Source organism: Dysidea avara, chromosome 7 (assembly GCF_963678975.1).
Source record: "Dysidea avara chromosome 7, odDysAvar1.4, whole genome shotgun sequence".
NCBI lineage: Eukaryota > Metazoa > Porifera > Demospongiae > Dictyoceratida > Dysideidae > Dysidea > Dysidea avara.
The window spans coordinates 33,058,242-33,082,999 of NC_089278.1; the positions used below are offsets into that span (position 1 = coordinate 33,058,242).

The 24,758-nt window shown below is 37.5% G+C and overlaps 1 protein-coding gene across 2 annotated transcripts in view; it reads right to left on the reverse strand.

The window, feature by feature from the left end:
* The window catches only part of LOC136261459 (deleted in malignant brain tumors 1 protein-like), a 65,252-nt gene that overhangs the window by 21,411 nt on the left and 19,083 nt on the right, over positions 1–24,758 (reverse strand). For both annotated transcript variants that reach the window (XM_066055467.1, XM_066055465.1), the window contains 6 exons: positions 23,307–23,633; positions 20,471–20,803; positions 19,275–19,841; positions 17,199–17,522; positions 15,644–15,967; positions 4,359–4,667 (listed from right to left, as the gene is read on the reverse strand). In XM_066055467.1, coding sequence (XP_065911539.1) covers positions 4,359–4,667; positions 15,644–15,967; positions 17,199–17,522; positions 19,275–19,841; positions 20,471–20,803; positions 23,307–23,633 — 2,184 coding nt within the window. The remainder of the gene's footprint in view (positions 1–4,358; positions 4,668–15,643; positions 15,968–17,198; positions 17,523–19,274; positions 19,842–20,470; positions 20,804–23,306; positions 23,634–24,758) is intronic.

A 24,758-nucleotide genomic window follows, 5' to 3' on the forward strand; every position in this document is an offset into this window, starting at 1 on the left:
ATGAAGCAGGATGATTTCTTTGTAGCTTACCTCTCTGCAAGGTGATTCTTCTAGCTGATCTCTCTACCGGATGATTTGTTTGTAGCTGAACTCTCTACAAGGTAACTTCTTCTAGCTGATCTTTCTATAGGGTGATTTGTTTGTAGCTGAATTCTCTACAGGGCAATTTGTTTGCAGCTGAACTCTCTACATGGTAGTTTCTTTGTAGCTGAACTCTCTACAATGTGACTTCTTCTAGCTGAACTCTCTACAGGGTAACTTGTTTCTAGCTGATCTCTCTACAGTGTAACTTGTTTCTAGCTAAACTCTCTACTGCAGGGTGATTTGTTTGTCTCTACAGGGCAATTTGTTTGCAGCTGAACTCTCTACATGGTAGTTTCTTTGTAGCTGAACTCTCTACAATGTGACTTCTTCTAGCTGAACTCTCTACAGGGTGACTTGTTTCTAGCTGATCTCTCTACAGTGTAACTTGTTTCTAGCTAAACTCTCTACTGCAGGGTGATTTGTTTGTCTCTACAGGGCAATTTGTTTGCAGCTGAACTCTCTACATGGTAGTTTCTTTGTAGCTGAACTCTCTACAATGTAACTCCTTCTAGCTGAACTCTCTACAGGGTAACTTGTTTCTAGCTGAACTCTCTACAGGGTGATTTGTTTGTAGCTGAACTCTCTACAAGGTAACTTCTTCTAGCTGATCTTTCTACAGGGTGATTTGTTTGTCTCTACAGGGCAATTGTTTTGCAGCTGAACTCTGTACATGGTAGTTTCTTTGTAGCTGAACTCTCTACAATGTAACTTCTTCTAGCTGAACTCTCTACAGGGTAACTTGTTTCTAGCTGAACTCTCTACAGGGTGATTTGTTTGTAGCTGAACTCTCTACAAGGTAACTTCTTCTAGCTGATCTTTCTATAGGTGATTTGTTCGTAGCTGAATTCTCTACAGGGCAATTTGTTTGCAGCTGAACTCTGTACATGGTAGTTTCTTTGTAGCTGAACTCTCTACAATGTAACTTCTTCTAGCTGAACTCTCTACAGGGTAACTTGTTTCTAGCTGAACTCTCTACAGGGTGATTTGTTTGTAGCTGAACTCTCTACAAGGTAACTTCTTCTAGCTGATCTTTCTATAGGGTGATTTGTTTGTAGCTGAATTCTCTACAGGGCAATTTGTTTGCAGCTGAACTCTGTACATGGTAGTTTCTTTGTAGCTGAACTCTCTACAATGTAACTTCTTCTAGCTGAACTCTCTACAGGGTAACTTGTTTCTAGCTGAACTCTCTACAGGGTGATTTGTTTGTAGCTGAACTCTCTACAAGGTAACTTCTTCTAGCTGATCTTTCTATAGGGTGATTTGTTTGTAGCTGAATTCTCTACAGGGCAATTTGTTTGCAGCTGAACTCTGTACATGGTAGTTTCTTTGTAGCTGAACTCTCTACAATGTAACTTCTTCTAGCTGAACTCTCTACAGGGTAACTTGTTTCTAGCTGAACTCTCTACAGGGTGATTTGTTTGTAGCTGAACTCTCTACAAGGTAACTTCTTCTAGCTGATCTTTCTACAGGGTGATTTGTTTGTCTCTACAGGGCAATTTGTTTGCAGCTGAACACTCTACATGGTAGTTTCTTTGTAGCTGAACTCTCTACAATGTAACTTCTTCTAGCTGAACTCTCTACAGGGTAACTTGTTTCTAGCTGAACTCTCTACCGGGTGATTTGTTTGTAGCTGAACTCTCTACAAGGTAACTTCTTCTAGATGATCTTTCTACAGGGTGATTTGTTTGTAGCTGAATTCTCTACAGGGCAATTTGTTTGCAACTGAACTCTCTACATGGTAGTTTCTTTGTAGCTGAACTCTCTACAATGTAACTTCTTCTAGCTGATCTCTCTACAGGTGACTTGTTTCTAGCTGAACTCTCTACAGGGTGAACAGATTTGTTTGTAGATGAACTCTTTGCATGATTGTTTCTTTGTAACTGAACTCTCTACAATGTGACTTCTTCTAGCTGATCTCTCTACAGGATGACTTGTTTTGAAACTGAACTCTCTATAGTGTGATCTGTTCATAGCGGAACTTTCTGCTGGGTGATTTGTTTGCAGCTAAACTCTTTGCATGATTGTTTCTTTGTAACTGAACTCTCTACAAGGTAACTTCTTCTAGCTGATCTCTCTACAGGGCAATTTGTTTGTAGCTGAATTCTCTACAGGGTGATTTATTTGAGCTGAACTCTCTACATGATGGCTTCTTTGTAGCTGAACTCTCTATTAGGTACCTTCTTCTAGCTGATCTGACTACAGGGTGACTTGTTTGTAGCTGAATTCCCTACAGAATAACTTGCAATGTAATATAACTGTGTAAATTATACATGCAGCTGAATGCTTTATTAGGGTGACTGTTCTATTAGAGTATCTCGATCTCGCATTTGCTGCACGTAGTTGCCTTTCGAATCATAACTCAGTGATTTGTAATCCGATTCTTCTGTACTACTGCAAGAACTTTCTATGATGATTATTCCAGCTACATACTGATTTCAGCTCGTTGCTCCAAGCGGTTTGCCTGGTAGACACGAAAACTAATAGTTTTTTTATTCATAAAAATCGATAGCGTAATTTTGACACAGGTTGGGTTTTGTGTCATATCTCCATGGTTTTTATCCCGATTCCTTTCAAACCACAAAAAGGCACTCCTACGATGGTTGCTCCATCTACATATCAATTTTCAACTGATTCCTCCAAGGGGTTTACCCTGTAGGCGTGACAGACCTTCGACCTTATTTTACGCAAATAATCGGTAATAACTCCGTGAATGTTCATCGGATTCCTGCCAAAGTTGGTACGGAGATCCGCCGTAATTAGCCCTTTATGTGTGCCAAATTGCAGCCCAATCCGAGCACGCATTCATGTTGTATGGCGAATTTTGCGAAGTGTGCGAAATGAAGATGAAGAAGAAAAAAACAAAGAAATTAAAACGAAATTTTGTTCGCTCGTATCTCGAAAATGGCTGGACCGATGTTCTTCAAATTTGGTATGTAGACTCCCCTAACGGGGCGGCACGTCTCTAGCAAATTTGGTTCCAATCGGATAAGGGATCACAGAGCTACATATAGGTGTGAAAATTGCGTTTTCTTTATTCCTGTTAATATACTCACGGTGTGGCGCGCCGGCTTCTTGGGCCGCACGACACACTATCGTGTGTCTTGATGTCAGACATTTGAACAAAAAGATTTTGATGTATTTTCAGTGGGTCAAGCAGTATTACAAATGAGCCAAATTTCAAGATTATGTGTAATTGCAGCCATGAATTATTTAATATTTTTGAGGATCCAGCTCAACGTGTACATACTGTAGTGATGAATAATCCTTACTGTATTAATTTTTCATAATGTAAGTATGGTCAGAATTCAATTAATTATGCAAATTCACATGGCCATGATATCATAGTCTTGATAGTAATAACTGCCAAATATTAAGAGATGCCACACACACATCTTTCTAATTCAGTTTGCTATTTTATGGTCTCTAGAACCACCAAATCATTTTAAACCCAGGATGCTCTCATTTTTAAAATATGATATAGACTTTCATTGTTGGAGCAAAGATTAAAACTATTAAAATACAGATGAGATATTGTTCAATTCTTGTAAAATTATTGAGTTGTTGTTCAAAGCTGGGATGCTAACAGTGTAATTGAAAGAGGACACGGTTGACATACAAATGTTTTATTTTCTGAGTTTTCAACCTGCCATCATCACAATTGTATTTATATAATAAAAAAACTTTGGCCAGTTAAACATAGATAGGCACGCGTACATTATGCCGGAATAATTTTTGGAATAATTGGTGGTAAAAAGAATCAGGAATAATTCCAGAATAATAGGGTGATCTTCCAGAATAATTAATTAGATTTCACACATTTTTCGTGTAGTATAACAGAAAAATTCGTAAAAGAACATCCACAATAATTTCTAGCACAAAATCGGGCAAAAAATCGAGATACTCTAATAGAGCAGTCACTTCAGTCAGACAAGTTTAGTTGTGGCTGCTCTATTAGAGTATCTCGATGTTTGGGTATAGTTTTTATGCATGCAAGTGGTTATATTTTCAGCTGCAGAAGAATATCCATTTGACCTTTACAATTCCAGGAATTACTCCAGGAATATTTGGGAATAATAGGTGAATAAAAAAAAGAATTGCCACAAAGAACAATAGGTAATTTAAAAAGCATAATGTACTCAAGCCTAAACATAGAATTACAATATATAATGATCAGTTTGTATTGTTACTTTTACAAGTAAAACTATATAGAGACAATGAATCAACTTCCCTCAAACAAATGTATGGGTATAATTTTTATAAACTGTTTTACTCACCAAAACATGTCACTCCAGCAAAACCTGACAGTTGGTCACAGTTACCAATACCATTGTGTGGACACTGGGAGAGATGAGATTCATTTCCCACACAACCAACTCCACTTAACCACAATGTTCCACTACCATTATTAGTCACTTGGTAAGCTGTACCATTAGTTCCCAAACTTGTCTCTCGACAAACCACAGTAACGTCAAATGTGTCCCAGTCATTAGCACACACTAATCCCCATATCCCATTAATGAACACTTCCACTCTGCCTTGCCTAATGTTACTCGACAGTTGGAGTACAACTCTGACATCAAACCCTGTATAAAATATTAACAAACATTTCATTTTATCCAGTTAACACTGGATATTCTAAATGATCAAGACACACAGTAGTGTGTTGCGTCCATGGCCAAGAAAGCAGGCACGCCACACTGTGAGCCTATTTACAGGCAGAAACAAAATGTCATACATAAGTAGCTCCATGCTCCCTTCTTGAATTGGGATCATTTGCAGTACCTCCACCTTAAGTACCTCGTATACCAAATTTAAGCAAGATTGCCTACTGAAATTAAATTCAGCTTAAATTCTTCATTTTTTCTTCATTTAGAGGGTTTGGGGCTTAGATAATTCTTTTCGCACACTTTACAAAAACCATTATACAATGCAAATGCATAGCTCAATTTTCTTGAGCTTAGGTACACTTTAAGAATGTATTGCGGCACAATCATGTACCAAGTTTGGTGCAAATCTGATTAATAGTCATATATCATGCTCACCCAGATAGTTAGCAATGTTCAACCTTAACCATACTTCGTATGTGACTTCTTTGTCCATTACCACTGTGACATGAGGAAGTTTGGGCTATTTGGAAATTGTTTGGTGTCTGTAGACAATAACATGTTTTTGGAGCCCAAAATGTTGCTCAAATGATGCTGGAAGTGACAGGAAACCTACCTTACCAATTAAACTACCAATGCTATTAAGTGAAGGTTTACTCACAGTAAAAGGTTGAACACCAGTACTGTAAAAAAAGATCAAGGCTTCCGAGAGTTACAGCTTGTAATCTCGGGTTTTCCAGATATTTCGATTGATTTCTACCCCAAGAAGGCAATGGAAATTATTGCACTGCAGCTGTATTCAAGTGAGAGTTAGTCCAACAAGTTAACAAATTATTTTGAAGATGTTGATTTTTACATCGGAAACCCTAGGATAGGTGAACTATTGAACCTCAAGTCAGGGTCTGCAAACTGAAAAATCAACTTTTAAAAATTGATCTTCCTACTAATGTGGGATGTTCATCATAGTATACCATTGCTAGATTCACCATGTAACCAGATGCACGATTGTTTCCTTCACAAAAATATCGCTTTTGTATCTTATGAGATGCAAAATTTATTTTTTTAAATTTGAGCTCCACACAAAGGACTGGATGAAACTTGCTACTTAGCCATATCTTATCTAGAGTTGTTGTAGTTTAAAAGTACACACAGCAGTATAAGGAAATGATTTGCTACATTCATGAAACAGGGCTGCTTCTATTAAAAATTACAAAACAAAACATGAACTTTCGAATTCAAGCTACTCTACCAGCCAAGAAAGAGAAGCCAAATATTCTTCACAATATTGGGATAAGGTTGGGTGCATAGTTTGTCTATGTTGTAAGTCTGGAAAGTCACCATTTGGGTGACGAGCATCAAAAATTTTCTACAACATTTGGGAATTAGGTCATCATTATTAAATTCCTTGTTTCCTGTCATCACCCGCATCAATTTTAGGTACCCGCACCGAATTTAAATTATTTGATTATAAATCACATGAATGTACTATTTCATGCTACAGAGTAACCGGTATTAAGGCAAGTGCATTAGCCACTGATTAGCTATGTATATAAACATAGCAGAAGGGTGGAAGTCCCTCCACTCTTGTTCAACAGGGTGACCTTCAAGATCGAGATACTCTAATAGAGCAGTCAGAGACTGAAATATATTATAATTAATAATCACGTCCTGCCAACATCAGTTTTTATTTTATTGGGTGATGGGAAACAAATAATAATTATAATAATGATGGCCTTACATCGTGCCCTCTAGCCATTTCCAATGCTTCTGCAGCCACAATACCCATCAATGATGGACTGGAAAAATGGAAAAAGATATCACTGGACAGTTGGTGCCAGGGGCTGTCAATTATTATTTCATTGATATCCTCCATACATCACCGTTTGAAGCTCGAGGCAGCTAAATTGTCCAAAACTGACATCACCTCTCATGCTCCACATCAGTGGCGTATCTAGATTTCTTACTTCACACGGGCACTGGGTGGGCAAACCACTCAGCCATACACATGCCCATCTTCATATGGACATCAATATAACATCTAAAATGTGTTGTGCATCACTATCTATGTGCTATACCTACACTAACTACATGCAAAATAGCTAATATCACTAGACACAAACGTTGACTACTATCGCCTTCTTCACACATACAATACAGCAATGCATAATACTTGAGACCTGGATTTAAAGCACTGGGCGCTTATACGATCACGTGACAACTGTGGACTAAAGTAGTCAACCTACAAATAGAATAAATGAAAACATTGACTAAACAAGTATTCATACCTTTGGACTAGTCAGTAGCTAGCTTATTTATTTATTTATTATTATTGATTAGCAAAACCCATTGGGTAAATCGCTAATGTACAAAAACAAAATTTTAGTGTCTATGCATTTTGCAAATGGTTTTTGAAAGTAAGTAAGTCTATATTGTCAAGATCTTCCATAGCTATCGTCTACCAAGGCATCACACAGCCATACGGGGTGCATGTCTCAAAACTTGCTCGCATCTGTTCACATCAGAATTTTGAAATTGACTTAATCTTGAATGGGCGCTATTCACCGCACCACAAAACATTCATTCACTCCTTGTCACGATGCTGCAGTTGGTAGTCACGTGATCTTCTTTCTATTAAGTGCCTTACATTGGAAATACCACAATCGAAACCAATTCAAGATCGCCGTTTCTCCTCTGGAAAGATTTGACGTAGATCAGCGTTTCATAAGTATTCTCGTTTCGTAAGTATTCTTTACAATCATTAATGTTTCGTGGTTATTCAACACTGATGGTGAAAAGCATTTACCTGGGCACAAGTCAAATTAACCAGGGCCCAGGCCTGGGCAGGCCCAGGTGTGGATACGCCACTGCTCCACAGTGGTTTCAAGTCTTCACTAGATCACTCTACAGCACCATTATGTTGTAAAAGTTTTAAAAATAAACTGAAAAAGCATGAAATCATTCATTTTCAGATCCTGTTAGGTGGGGCTCCTGGCAAGCTGCTGGAACACTACATCATAATTATGAAACCACAGAAACAACAACTGCTACTACTGCCAAACATTTTGGTCCATCTTTTATCATCATTCTAAACAAAACCAGGTGATGAGTGTGGCATCAGTAGTGCTGGAAGGGACTTCAGCGTCATTGAGAGAATACTGTGAAATAAAGCATGGAAATTTTGTGGTTCTTCTTCCAGATCCTTTCCAAACTAACAGCATAGATAGACTATGCACCCAAAGTTATCAAAATACTGTGAAGAATAGTTGGCTTTACTTGTATTGGCTGATAGGTTTGAAAAATCATGCTTTGTTTGTGATTTTTGAAAGAAGCAGCCTTGTGTTGGGAATCAAACAAATCATTTGCTTATTGCTGTGTGTATTTTTAACCACAACAACTCTAGATAAGATCTGACTTAGTAACAAGTTTCATCTGGTAATTTGTGTGGATCATGAAATTTAAAAAATAAATTTTACGTCTCATGATATATAAAATTTGATATTTTGATGAAGACAACAATTCTGCTTCCAGTTTCATAGTGGATCTTGCAGTGAACATCCCACATTGGTAGGGGATTGATTTATAAAAGTTAATTTTTCAGTTTGCGGATCCTATCAAACCTTTTGTGGTTGGGAAAAATCAAGCTAAAGACCACGAAGATACAGCAAAAAAACCAACAACATATAACAATTATGTGATCGAGATATTACTTCCCTACCTATTATACTTAAATTAATGCTCAATATTTACCTATTATGTTCAAAATATGCTCAATATTTATACATCAGTTCCCATGTTCATCAAATAATTTAGCACTTTATGAGAAAACAGTAAGTGGCAGAATGTAAATCCTTGCTTGTCAAAATGCATGTCACAGAAAAGATCATTATGCCAACATAATCAGTGGGTCCCTAGCTAGAAACAAGTTACTGTATCCTGTAGAGAGATCTAGGGAGATCAGCTAGAAACAAGTCACCCTATAATTATATTTCAAGTCATTCTGTAGACAATTCAGCTAGAAATAAGTCACTGTGTGGAGAGTTTAGCTACAAACAAATCACCCAGTAGAGAGATCAGGCCACTCTGTAGAGAGGTCAGCTAGAAACAAATCACACTGCAGAAAAATCAGCTAGAAGTTACCCTGTAGAGAGATTGGTTAGAAACACTCTGTTAAGAGATTAGCTAGAAACAAGTCATCCTATAAAGAGCTCAACTACAATTCAAGTCACCTTGTAGAGAGTTCAGCTAGTAATAAGTCACCCTGTAGAGAATTTAGCTACAAACAAATCATCCTTAGAGAGATCAGCTAGACACAAGTCACCCAGTAGAGAGATCAGCTACAAACAAACCACCCTGTAGAGAGATCATCTAGAAACAAGTTATTGCACCCTGTAAGATCAGCTAGAAACAAGTCATCCAGTACGGAGATCAGCTAGAAACAAACCACCCTGTAGAGAGATCAGCTAGAAATAGGTCACCCTGTAGAAAGATAAGCTAGAATCAAATCACCCTGCTGAGAGATCAGCTAGAAACTAGTCATCCCAACTACATTTCAAGTCACCCTATAGAGTTTTCAAGTAGAAATAAGTCACCCTGTAAAGAAATCAGCTAGAAACAAGTTACCCTTCAAAAAAATCAGCTAGAAACAAGTCACAGAGTGTTCAACAACATTTCAAGTCACCCTGTAAAGATTTCACCAGCAAAATTTTGTAGAAAGTTCAGCTGTGTTGCAAGAATTTAGTCAGGTTACAAGCCACTCTGCAACTACTAATCATTCACCATGTAGTCAAAGAGTACAGCTACGTTACAAGTCTTCCTGTAGAAATTTCAGCTACATACACATTTCCCTGTAGAGTATTCAGCTACAAACAGTTTAACCTGTGTGATTTTTTTTCAATTGTTATTTTAACAGGGAGGTAGCATCAGCCAAAGCTGTCTTCAGCTATGCCCTGCACACATCGTACATATAAACACACACACATATACAGTAATTACTTATGTACAAATAGGCCTGAGTCAAATATGCTTAAAATTTTGTCCAAAATGCTTTCAGGAACTTCCAAAATTCTTGCCTATTATGCTCTTCAGTTTCTTCCATTATGCTTGCAATATGCTCCTAGGTTAGCAGCATTTCTTACCATAATCTTGGAATATTTTAATCAGTGAATTTTCTATTACAATATTACAATAAAAGTGACTGTCCTATTAGAGAACATCAATCTAAGGAGCTATGTACACCACATTTGAGTGTTCTATTGTAATTTGCAGTTTCCACTGACTGCTATATTAGAGAGTATCGATGTATTTTCAAGGAATTAAGCTACATAGTTTGAAATGTCCACCTAATATGCTAGCATACCACTCTAGCCTATTATGCTTTTTATTATCCTGCAATATTTGACACAGGCCCATGTACAAACTAACATTACTAAAATATTCCTAAATAACTATTTCAAAATTGAGTTGAATCATATAAGGCTGTTGGCAAAGCATTCCATAATGTAGTTCCACGATAGTAGAAACTGTGTTTCCCATAATTAGTAATTATCCATGGAACAAACAAACAAACAATGTACATTTCTGCTTGCACGTCCAGTGACACTGATGGCATACTCAAACATATTGTGGAGATATGCTGGAGCTGACTTATTATGCAGTATTTTATAAATTTGCATAATGGTATGAAACTTTCATTGTTCAGGTAGAGAATATCTTAAGATAGATGAATCAGTACATAAAGAAATGGAATGAAGTCTTTCAAGATGTTTAGCATTAGTGGGTGCCCACACAACATCACAATAGTCCAGAATTGGTGAGAGATATACTTGATATCAAGACACACGGTAGTGTGTTGTGCGGTCCAAGAAGCCGGTGTGCAACACCCTTGAGTATATTGACAGGAAGAAAGGAAACGCAATTTTCTCACCTCCGTAGCTCTGTGCTACCTTGATGAAACAAGACGATTTTTGCTGTGGACACGCCCTCCAACTTCAGCACTCCACATTCCCAATTTGAGCGAAATCGCTTCCAGCATTCCCGAGATATGCGACTTCTAAAATTGACTTAGTTTCTTGGGTTTTTTTTTCTGATTTTTTTTCCTCTTTTCGCACACTTACAAAAACTGCTATAAAACGCGAACGCCTTATCTGATTGCCTTGAAATTTGGCACACCGAAGGGGGGTATAACGGCGCATCGCTGTACCAACTTTAGCTGGACTACGACAAACAGGTAAAGAGTTATGAGTGATTATTCACGAAAAATAACACCAATATGTTGTCACACCTACAGGGTAAACCGCATATGGGAAGAAGCTGAAAATCGGTGGGTGAATAGGTTAACTATTAAACCTCAAACCTTTTGTGGTTTGAAAGAAATCGAGCTAAAACCCAGGAAGATACAACGAAAAAACCAACAGTGTGTAACAATTACGCAATCGAGATTAGCTAATAAAAAACGAATGCTTGCCACGCCTACCAGATAAACAGCTTGGGGTAATGCTTTGAAAATCGTTGTACAGATGGAATAATCATCTTAGAAAGGCTCTTCAATGGTGTAGAAGAATCAGACTTAAAGCCAAGGAGTTATAACACGAAATCCAACTTGGTGCAGCAAGTGCGAGATCGAGATACTCTAATAGAGCAGTCATCCTAATAGAGCAGTCACCCTGAAGAGAATTCAAGAGATCAGCTAGAAACAAGTAACCTGTATAGAGATCAGCTAGAAACAAGTCACCCTGTAGAGAGATCAGCTAGAAGAACTTACCTTGTAGGGAGTTCATGCAACTATGGAAAGAGATAGTTCAGCTAGAAGAAATCACCTTGTATAGTTCAGCTAAAAAGAAACCACCATGTGTAGAGAGTTCAGCTACAAACAAATCGCCCTGTAGAGAGATCAATAGAAGAAGTTACCTTGCAGAGAATTCAGCTACAAAGAAACCATCATGTAGAGAGTTCAGCTACAAACAAATCTCCCTGTAGAGAGATCAGCTAGAAGAAGTTTCCTTGTAGAGAGTTCAGCTACAAAAAAATCACCCTGTAGAAAGATCAGCTAGAAGAAGTCACCTTGTAGAGAGTTCAATTACAAAGAAACCACCATGTAGAGAGTTCAGCTACAAACTAGTGACCTTGTAGAGACATCAGCTAGAAGAAGTTACCTTGTAGAGAGTTCAGCTACAAAGAAACCATTCTGTAAAGAGCTCAGCTGCAAACAAATCACCTGTACAGAATTCAGCTACAAACAAATCACCCTGTAGAAAGATCAACTAGAAGAAGTTACCTTGTAGAGAGTTCAGTTACAAAGAAATCACCATGTAGAGAATTCAGCTACAAACTAGTGATCCTGTAGAGACATCAGCTAGAAGAAGTTACCTTGTAGAGAGTTCAGGTACAAAGAAACCACCATGTAGAGAGTTCAGCTGCAAAGAAATCACCCTGTAGAAAATTCAGCCACAAACAAATTGCCCTGTAGAAAGATCAGTTAGAAGAAGTTACCTTGTAGAGAGTTCCACTACAAAGAAACCATTCTTTAAAGAGCTCAGCTGCAAACAAATCACCTGCACAGAATTCAGCTACCAACAAATCACCCTGTAGGGAGATCAGCTAGAAGAAGTTACCTTGTAGAGAGTTCAGCTACAAACAAATCACCCTGTAGTAAGATCTAGAAGTCACCTTGTAGAGAGTTCGGCTACAAAGAAACCACCATGTAGAGAGTTCAGCTAGAAGAAGTTACCATGTAGTTCAGCTACATAGAAACCATCATGTAGAGAGTTCAGCTGCAAACAAATCACCTGTAGAGAGTTCAGCTACCAACAAATCACCCTGTAGAGAGATCAGCTAGAAGAAGTTACCTTGTAGAGAGTTCAGTTACAAACAAATCACCCTGTAGTAAAATCAGCTAGAAGAAGTCACCTTGTAGAGAGTTCAGCTACAAAGAAACCACCATGTAGAGAGATCAGCTAGAAGAAGTTACCTTGTAGATCATTCAGCTACAAACAATTCACCTTGTAGAGAGAGCAGCTAGAAGAAGTCACCTTGTAGAGTGTTCAGTTACAAAGAAACCACCATGGAGAGTTCTGTAATAAATATGTGTATTATATATATAATTTGTACATTTACTGATAAAATCAGAAATATTTAAAGTACATCTGCTTCATCTTTTCTTCCTCTTGTGGTAAAGAAAAAAAGATAGGTTAAAAAAGGCCCAAAGCCGGCCTATGTATACAAATACAAAAAGAAATGAAATCTAATCCAAAACAGCCAAGCTGTAAAAAAAGAGTGCAGCCCTCAAAAAGGCTATGGTGAAAAAAGATGTGAAATCCAAGGTGGCAGCCAAGAAATGGCTGTGATGGTAGGTTAATGGTAAAAATTTTAATAACGACAATTTAGGTGAATTTTGTGCCAAGACCGCACTCTTTTTTTACAGCTTGGCTTTTTTGGATTAGATAGTAACTACCTGACTGTAGAAGGAGGATTAAGGCAATTGATACGATAAATCTTTCCTCTTACTCTTTTCAAAACATAATCAATATGATTTTTCTAAGTTAAATGTTGATCTATGTATACAGTGGAACCCTTCTAAGATAGACACCTTGGGGTAATGAAATATGACCTTTATATGGAGATGTCCTTATTTAAGTGGTTTTCTAAAATTTAAAAGTGATCAGTTTTAATGCACGAGACTAGACCAAGTGGTGGAGCAAGATGGGCTATGGTACCATGTGAACCAGATACAGTATGATCAGTTAAATAGCAACAGAAGTGATGTTATTGAGCATGAGTTACCTATGGTGTGTGGCCTATACTACACTATCTAGACAATTAAGCACCACAAAAGTTTATACATGCTGTCATAAAGACTTGTTCGGATTACCCCGTATCTAATTAGCTATCAAGATGGTTGGCTATACAGACTATGTAGTTTATTCTGTAGTGCAGTTTATGCAGTTTATTCTTCAAGTGCACCAGCTACTATTTTCAGAAGACCTGGGTAAGAAGATTATGATTAACAGCAGTACTTTTATATGCATTCATATGGCTTCTCATAACTTTGGCGTTTTGTACAATATGCAATACAGAGACAGTGCTTTCTACATTAAATGATGTAGTTTGATTGATTGTTGTAACTGGTAAGGAACCTTTCTTACTTGTGCTTGTGATTAGTGAGGTGTTGTACTGTAGTGCTTGCCATATCTGGGAATTGTGCACTGTCCGTTGTACGGAATAGAGAAGTGTCCGCTATTTAGGGGGCATTAATACACACGAGTATTGGAATTTGCATTTGGGACTTTATTAATTGTCCATTATAAAGAGGCTGTCCGCCATTCAGGGCTGTCTGCTAAGAGGGATCCCGCTGTAGTCCAAGATATTTTTAGTGGACGAAACTTGCTTCAAAATACTGCCTTTAAGTGATACTTGAAACATAAAGTCTTACCATCAATTCTTTGTCGTGAACCAATCAGTATACACATTGATTTAGCAATACTCAATTTGAATCTATTGACTGCCAGCCAGTTATACACTTATTCAAGTTCAGCCTGAAGGATCTGCTCTACTCTCTGTAGTTTTCTATGACAATAGCGTAACTCTGTATCATCAGCGTACATATTAATGTCACAAATGTTGATGGAATTCGGTGAGTCATTAGCATATATAGAGAACAATAAAGGTCTCAACATAGATCCTTGAGGAACTCCAACTGTAATTAACCCCCCTGGATGAAAGGGTGTTTTGTACATGCACTTGCTGGGTTCTGCCACACAAAAAGCATTTCATCCATTCATAACTACATCCCCTAATGCAATAACGACAGAATTTTTGTAGCAAGATGTCATGATTAATGCAATCAAAGGCTTTAGCCAGGTCCAAAAAGTGGCACCCACATATTTCCCAGTATTGATTGCTCGGAGCCATGAATCACTGACATGCAGCAACACATCTTGGGTAGAATTCCCAGGATGAAAACCAGACTGCTTGTTTGAAAATAGGTTGTGTCTATTGAAATGGTTAATAACTTGATCAAAAATAACCTTTTCTAAGACTTTAGAAAAACAAGCAAAATAGAGATTGGGCAAAAGTTAGAGAATGAGGAACTTTGATTGGACTTTTGAACTGGTATCACAACAGCATTCTTCCAAGCATCAGGAAATGTATGTGATTTAATACTTTTATTGATAAGTTTAGTAAGAAGCAGAGCCCGGCATACTGTTTGGTGAAGCTGTGAACGTAATAGAAATGTTATCCACCCCCACTGCTTTATGAATATTCAGACAATAAATGTGTCTCTATATACAGTACTTCAGCTATGTTACTTAATTTTATGATCAATTAACACACAAGTAAATTACTAATAATATTGTACATGTAGCTAAATTAAAATCTTCTCCCTCGTAATCATCATTATTGTATATAGTAAGTTAAAGAAATACCCATAGCTGGCCACAGGCTGGCTATAGGTATGAAATTACAAAAAGAAGTGATGTCTAATCAAAATACAGCCAAGCTGAAAATGGGTGTGCCCTCCAAGAAAGCCAGGGTGAAAAAAGATGTTAAATCAAAGATAGCAACCAAAAAATGGCTGTGATGGTAGGTTAATAACAAAAATTTCAATTCAGGTGAATTTGGTGCTGAATTCTAGTCAATCTTCCAAGGGGGAGGCAATGCAAATTCACCTGAATTGTCGGTATTAAAAGTTTTGCTATTAACCTACCATCACAGTCATTTCTTGGCTGCCACTTTTGATTTCACATCTTTTTTCACCCTGGCTTTTTTGGAGGCTGCATCCTTTTTTACAGCTTGGTTGTTTTTTAACGGGAAATCATGAGTCTCCAGATTTTGTTGATGATTTTAGTGGAAGCATAAGCCTTCAGTTTTTGTAGATGTTGTTAGTAGGAAGCCATAAAATTTGATGATCCTTACTGTAGAGTATTATGTACTGTATGTACTACATTTAAATTACTTACGATAGTTTCCCTCGCATCTCACTCCAGCATCTCCACTATGAGTGCAAGATTTTGTAACATTAACTCCAAGATGACCACAACTTGCCAGTGTCGATTCATTACCAGAACATGTCACACTGTCCAATAAGATGGGTCCTGATCCTTGACCAAAGAAAGCTGATCCAATGGCTGTTCCTGATGATCCAAATCTCAGTTGTCTACACACCACGCCAGCATCAGTATCATCCCATCCATCATCACACACTGTACCCCATTCACCATTGTAGTTCACCTCCACCCTACCCTCAGTGAATGAGCTACCCCCTACTAGTCTGAGTAAAAACCCTAAATAGAATTGCATAATACAAACATTTACCATCTCACAATTTCACATATATGTGGTAATCTACATCAATATCATGCAATATGGTACTGTATATTTGGAGGTTTGCACTGTTTCACAAAATAATATTGACCTTCATGGTACCTTGGTACGTAGTATTAGCTAGAAGTCCAAAAGTGCCTTCAGTAAAGCCCAAAATGCTTCCGATCGGTTGCAACAAAATTAAACATAATATTTCTTACCAAATAACTGCAAAATTTTTTAACGACTTAGTAATAACTAAGGCTGTGGGTAATTCTGATTTCACAGAAACTTGTTCCACAGGGAAATCAGTATATCTGCAAGTGTAGGTACTTCCCATGTTTTACAACCTTCCGCGCTTAAATTTGAGTGCATATCCAAAATGAAAGTGGTGTTTGTGCACTATGGTTTTAAAAATGCAAACACAGAAATCACTCATAAAGTGCTGCCATGAATACTATATGGGAATATAGCACGAAAAGAGTGGGCGAGAGACAAATATAGCATAAGGCGAAGCCGAGCGCTATATTTTGTCTTGAAACCACACTTTGAGTGCTATATTTCCTGTATAGCATGAGCAAAGGCAGTGCTTATCTGGTATAGAGAACTGTCAACTTGAGGTACACAGAAGACACATGAAACAATTAGAAACTCACAGAGTAGTGCTATCATCAGTGAATAGGCATTGCCCCTGTGTTTTGCCTGTGTTGCACTGTGCTGCTCCTTCATTAGTCATTTTGTTAGTCAAGTCTGTCTTCTCAACAACTAAAGTTTTCAATTGTGGTACTTTAATTAGCATGTTTCCATGATATTCCTAGGACTCATTCGTTTATGTGAACAAAACATAGTAAGAACATTCACTGCTGCTGACCATCATCAAAAACTTCAAATGTGTCTATAAATTAAATCTAGTGGCTTAATTTGCTCTTACTGGTTGGGTTGACTGGTCAGCCAGCGCAGTCAGGTTATCAGCCTACACTGGCTTGGTTGATTTGATTGGTTGTACTGGCCAGAATGAGTGATTACTCACTAAATGTAGGCTATCAGCCTGCAAACTAGACCTGGCAGTTCTGCAACTATCTGATATAGAACTGTGGCCTATTAAAGTGTTCTGTAACTGCCCAATATAGAACACTTGTGCTTGTATGGCAAATATAGGACACTTTTTGTTTTGATCCTCCCACACAAAGTTCTTTATATATAATTATATACCTTGTTCTTGAGTACATCTCACTCCGGCATCTTCACAATGTCCACAGGATATTGTAACACCAACTCCAAGATGACCACAACTGGCCAGCGTTGATTCACTACCAGAACATGTCACACTATCCAATAAGATGGGTCCTGACCCTTGACCAAAGGAAGCTGATCCAATGGCTGTTCCTGATGATCCAAATCCCAGTTGTCTACACACTACACCAGCATCAGTATCATCCCATCCATCATCACACACTGTACCCCATTCACCATTGTAGTTCACCTCCACTCTACCTTCATTGTATGAACTGCCTCCTACTAATCTCAGAAGAGTACCTAAGCAATGTAAGTTGTATATAGCTGTACCATTGAGTACTAAAACATTTTACATTTGTACATACAGTGAAACTCCCTATTTGGGTCCTTGTATAATAAGGAGATCTGGTAATCAAGAATCCTAAAAGTTGTGCATGTCATTTTGTGTGACCTGCTTAATGCAATCACTTATGGTCAGAAAGTTTTGGCTCAGAGGTCAACATGTTTTCAAATTATCAAGCAAGTAAACCACTGTCTGAAATCTGTGCTCAGTAGTAATCAGGCAGCTCATTTATGTGTAGGAACAGAAAAAAATCTGCATTTATCATATAGCTGACACACACACATGGCAAGCAAAGCTTCAACTACTAGCTATCACCCAGTAAACCAGTACTGGGATGCATTACTCAGGTGCCCAAGTCTTGTGTGGAAAAATCCTACTGGAGCAGGACTAGTAAGTCTCAAGGTCAGAGGCCATGGAATTCAAAGCACAATGACCCCAATACCACTAAATAAGACAACGGCAGCTGGGCACTTACATCCTCAGTTAACACCAGGTACCATTGATGTTACAGCTGGGTGGGCTGCTTCTCCAGTTGACACCAGGCAACTAGGTCCCCAGGTGTAGATTGGAGTAATGTGAGTAAAGCTTCTTACATAAGGAAACAACACCAGCCCGGTATAATCGGGCATCAAACCTGGAACCTTTTGATTACCAGGCTGATGCTCTAGCCACTTGGTTACTCTCTCTCTCACACACGCATGCATGCACACACAGACAAACACGCAAGCTTTCATCATTTCTGTACATTAAATATTTGATTAGCTGCTGCATACAATATCCATACAAAAGCCTAGGTATTTAGTCTTTATTACTTGAACATCAACCAGTATATTCTGTTGTTGGTGTTAATTTGACAAGCAACAAAATTAATTAAAATTGTTGGTGTAAGCATTGTTACATAAATTACATCAATAATTGAACAGGTTAATTGGTGAGAAAGGTGAAGCACAATGCAGTATGATAAATTAAACTACTCATAGATCTTGTCAGAAAGGGTAGTATACTTGTCTAATCACGGATGTGGGGCTGTGGAGATGATGCATTGTTGTCTCAAAGCTTTAATTAGCTAGTGTTTGTATTTCTGTTGTTGATGTGGTTGCCACACCCATTGTAAACCTGTGTGTGTCAGCAAGTTGATGCTATACAGTAGCAGATAATTCAGTAAAGTTCTGCTAGAGGGGCACTGCCTGGCTGAAACTAGTGACTTTTCTTGTGGATCAAAATAGTTGTATCTAGCTGGACTTGTAATGCCTTGACAAGTCAAATTTACAAACCTGTTAATGTAATGCACAAAACATGTCCTTTACCAAAAGGAACTATTTATAAGGTTAGGATTATTTTGTGTTATAGTGCAATCCACTGACACAAAGAAAGTCATAAAAAGTGAGTACAGAGAGATTTGCTCAATAGTAGAGCCAGCTAAGTGAAAAAATTGTTCACTTTTTGATAAAAGCACCAAATTTGGTACAACATTTGCTTGAATGCACTTGTATAGATTCCTAACCAGCTAGAAATGGGATTATAACTTTGTTTAAAAGTTTCAAAACATGCCCTAAGGAAATGATTTTGACATGGCACCATATCTCAGATGATTTTAGTATACCTTACTCAATTTCCACAGAAAATTTTGTGCTTTTATTGCTAGGATCCACATGTACAATTTAATGCAGCAAAACTGTGTATAAAAGTATTCAAACTCTTAAACCTACCATCTGACAATATTAATTCCAATTGTTGTATCACTTCACTTGAAAATTGTTGGAATAATCCATCTGTAAATGAAACAGTGGAGAAAACATTATTAGGGTTTGTTGCAATAGTTGACAGTTCAGAATTTTGTGCCCCACGAACACCAACTGCATAAATTATAAAATCAGTGTTTGAATGGAGACTGTTAGCAGCATGTATTGTAGCATTTCTGTCACTTGATTGCCCATCAGTAAAAACAACAGCAACATGCTTATACCCTCTTCTGATTCCCAATGACCCATTTAAATAACTTCTTTCTAAAAGTTGTAAAGCACTTGCAGTTTCTGTAGATCCTCCATCATCATACGGTATTGTATTAATAGCTTGCACTAAAGATGTTTTTGTGTCATGAATTGTGAGATTGAAATATATGTATGAGCTTGAAGAAAACAGAATAACTGCAACTTGACTTCTTGTTGAACCAATACTCAAGGATGAAGAAACATTTTGTACAAACATTCTAACTAAATCAAAATTGTTTTGTCCAATGCTTCCAGAGGTGTCCAAAACAAACACTAAATCTAAATCTGAAGTAACATCAAATATTTCAATAAACGGTATGACATGCACAATCAACACAAAGTACAGTTACACTAATTGAAAATGATTGATTGATTGATGACTTTATTTCTCAATGATCAGCAGAGCCACTCTTCCTCATTGGATGGGTACAAATACTTACAAACATAATAGAACACACATATACTTGTATACAATAACAGTACAATGCACTCATACAGATAAAAATTAACTACAACAATAAACATGCAAAAGAATAATTCAATAGATACAAAATAAGCATTGGCATCATCATAAAACTTAATGTAGAACTTGCAAAGAAGTAGGGTTTTAAAGTAAGGAAACAAGAGATTTGGTTATGTAGCTACTGCAATGTAGAAATCCCTACTTTGGCATGAATTGAGATACTCTAATAAAGCAATCTGTTTAATGGTCTCATTACCATCTATCTAGTTTTGTTATAATAGGTACAAATATATCTGGTATTTCACTACTTTTTATAGCTATAAACCTACTTCATTTTAAATATAATTAGCACTAGTAAAGTTTCCTAGCTATGACATACACACGTGATTGTGATTGCTTTATTAGAGTATCTCAATTTCCCTTGATATCTTTTGTATGTAATTTTATTTACCAGATACACCGCCAGATACACTGCCACATCTCACTCCTGCATCTTCACCATGCCAACAGTTATGGTTTTCAAAACCAGTATGGATGCAATCAAAAATGTTTGATTGATTTGTAGTACACTGAACATTATCAAGTAATATAGTACCACTTCCTTGACCAAATCCAGCACTACCAACAGCTGTTCCAGCAGACCCAAATCCCAACTGTCTACATACTACACTCGCATCAGTATTATCCCATCCATCATCACATATTGTGGCCCAGTTTTCCTTATAATAGATTTCAACTCTTCCTTCACTAGTTGTTCGCCCATTTACTAGTCTCACAGGAAGTCCTACATAATTCCAAACATAAACACAGTAGCAAATATATTAACACAAAGTATGCATAAAATGTCATACCTAATGGTAAATAATTGTATGAAACATTGCTTAAACCCAGTACACTATACATATACAAACCTCAATAAATCAAACAATAGAAAAATGTACAGGTAGAGTTTCCAAAGTGAGCAACACGCTCACAGAACACATAATTAATTATGCATTGTTTGATCATAATGTATATAACTCCAACTTTCATCCCACTGAAGCCTCACTTCAAAACACTGTATGGCAGTTGTTGCCAGGATAATAACTACAATACAATCCAGTGAGTTGTTGACATGACATTAATAATGCAGCACCTAAGACCCTCTAATTGAGATAATTGTTCACTTTTTGATAAAAGCACCAAATTTCTTATGAGGTTTATAACAACTTTAAACATGGATGTATAGTATTAGACCAGTACAAAGCCTGCAACTGCAACAAATGGCCCAATAAAATTCCACATGAAACAAACTGTTTCTCAACCTGGCAGTAAACAAAATGACTGAAAATGCTATTTTCAAATAATTTTATTAAAGTTTTGCATTTCCAATGTACACAGTTCTGTAGTATCATGTACAAGGATCATCCTGATGTGTATCATTTCTGAAGGTGTATAACAAAAGTTATCGAATGGTGAAGTTTTAATTGATTACAAGTGGACATAAAATCATTGGAACATCAGAGTATTATACCAAACAACAATGTATCTCTACAATAATAATAATTAGATTTGATCAAGATTGCAAGGATAATTGCTTGATTTATGTATATACAGAGGGATTTCAATAATTTTATGCCTACCTGTAACCATTTAAAACTTCATCATTTGATAACTTTTGTTATACACCTTCAATAAAAAAATGGTACACATCAGGATAATCCTTGTACATGATACTACAGAACTGTGTACATTGGAAATGCAAACCTTTAATAAAACCCCTTGAAAATAGCATTTTCAGCTATTTTGTTTACTGCCAGGTTGCGAAAACAATTTGTTTCAAGTGGCATTTTAATGGGCCATCATGTTGCAGCTGTAGGCTTTGTACTGGTCTAATACTAGATCCAGCTTTACATTGTTTTCCATATAAACAATAGTTTTATTGACAAGGTCCAAAAAATAGGGTTCCAAAGGACTTTTTACATGCCTCCCCTTCTAAAATCATGTAGTACAAGTACTACAAACTTTATAATGAATTTGGTGCTTTTATCAAAAAGTGAACGGTTTTGTGGCTTAGGAGCTGGACTATAAAGGAAGTTGTTTAAAATAAAAACATAAGAAGCCAGTTGCATAACAGGAATCTGAACCTTAGTAGAAAGTTTAACATACGATATGTAAGATATAATTCTACATTCCAAATGACTAGCTTTGGATGTAATGAGATAATAATGCTTGGCTTCAACCCTTCTAAAATACAAGGTCAAGTATTGGTAGTATGGTTCCCTCTACAGGTGAGAGCCAAAATTTTGGGTTAGGTATAAACAGTGGACCCTGGGGACCAAGGACCTGGGGACCCACGAGGATCCAGCTTGTTTTGGAATTTTATATGCTTCACAATATTCTATACTTGTACTAAGTAGCTCTGCAAGTATAGTCTTGTATGACCAATCCACCTTTTCCCCCATCAGCATCACGGTGCCGTCCCCACACGATGTTAACACTAATTAGAAATTATAAGCGCTTATGAAAAGGTGTCTGAAGTTGACTGTATTAATTTTATAGTCCACTCACCTGCTGTACAATAAGCATACTAGTCTGTTATACTGCCTAGCTAAACTTTAAAAACATTGCAAGTAATTATTCTGGGAAATAACAATCACTAGCTAGCAAGTTTCAGCCCAGGAGCTTGACAACTGGACCTCATATTATCATGGTGCAGTTACACAGTGATTCTGTAGCTAGGTGACATAATAGACTAGTATGCTCATTGTGCAGCAGGCGAGTGGCCTACAAATGTAGTCACTTTTTCAGAGGCACTTATAATTTCTAATTGGTATACATCGTATGAAACACCGCATGACAGGGAAAAGGTGGATTAGCCATGCAAGACTACTTGCAGAGGTACCTAGTATTGTGAAGTGTATAAAATTCTATTAAGATCTTGATCCTCGTGGGTCCCCAGGTCCCCTAGTCCTGGGTCCTTGGTTCCCAGGTCCACTGTTTATACCTACCCAAAATTTTGCAGTTTTATTTATAATCACAGCTGCCCAGTAGGTATTAAATAGTTGGTGGTTTGAGACCACACATTGTTAACAGTATCAACCAGCCATTGCATAATTGTAGTGCAAAAATGACAGTTATGCTGTTTGTGAAGCCATAAGATGGCAGACATAAAAGTGGGGCTATAAAAGTATTTGATAATAGCTGAGCTAGCTATATATTCTGAGGAAAATTACTCATGTAAAGAAATATCCCTATTTGGGAGCATATTGCTGTACTAATTCACTTTACAAATCATCTAAATTTACTTTGCAATCCATAACACCTCACTCCAGCATCGTCTCTATGACTACAGGATCTTGTAACACCAACTCCAAGATGACCACAACTGGCCAGTGTTGATTCATTACCAGAACATGTCACACTATCCAATAAGATGGGTCCTGATCCTCGACCAAAGAAAGCTGATCCAATGGCTGTTCCCAATGATCCAAATCCCAGTTGTCTACACACCACGCCAGCATCAGTATCATCCCATCCATCATCACACACTGTACCCCATTCACCATTGTAGTCCACCTCCACTCTACCTTCATTGTGTGAACTACCTCCTATCAATCTGATTCTAATATTAACTATATAGAAACATAAAATAATTATTATTCAACTCTCATCATAGGAAAAGTGACAACTGATGCATGAAGCTACGTATGTAGTGCATCTGGTGTCACTTTGAAAAGTGACGCCAGATGCATCGATGCTGAAAGTTAGCTACTCCCTTGAACATGCTGATAAAAATGACTGACCCATAGCTATCACTGGTGCTGATACTGCCGGTATTGCTGTACCTTTGTGGGTAATTTGCTGCTTTGTTAAGTAGGGTCTTTACAGCAATAGATACAAGCATGCTGAAATTTGTGTACCTGGAAAGCACATTCTGGATTAGGTGCGAAACTCCAATTCTTACATACAGGGGTTGTACCTTGAAATGCCAAGATCACTGTGTTGGATTGGCAGCTGCTGTTTGACAGAAATGGTGATCATAGTTGACAGTCCAGTTTTTGTTTGTTTGTTTATTTTTGCTGAAGCTGCTTGGCTAGTTTGTATTCTACTCTGAATGATTAATTAGCCAGAAGCCACTAACAGAACCCTTTCCGCTACTGCCATAACAGCAATGATAGTAAAGCAAATACAATCTAGCCGATACTTTGAGCTGACAATGCTACTGGCTGATATTCAAAACTCAACCGTACGTCCACCAGCTGAAGATTGATGTAAACCTAACATTTCAACTCTATATTGGACTTTTACTATTTACTCGTGGCTGTGGGTTAAGACCTGTCCATGCAAGTGTTAGGATTTGAAGAAATTAATTTTATTGTTGCTTGTTGTCAGCTCCATTACATAGGCAAATTACTTAGCTGAACTACTAGGTATAACTTTTCTGGAAAAGCCGTACATAGAAACAGGAACATTTGCTGCTGTCCCTGCAATGGGTACATATCACAAAACACAGTTCAGTATTTGCTGGTTTGTAGTGATTGCTAGCAAAAGAGTGTGTGAGCAGCGTCCTTACAATTGCTTTTGTGTCACTGCAGTCGTTGGTAGAATGCCAGTTATATACATCAGCATTCCAGTAATTTCAGGCAAGGGGTTGCGGTGACCAGTCTAGAAACAGCAACATGACACAGTACTGGCACTGGTCACAAGAATGATGATACAAAAGCAGGTGAATTCAATTTTTCTATGGCTACTGTGCC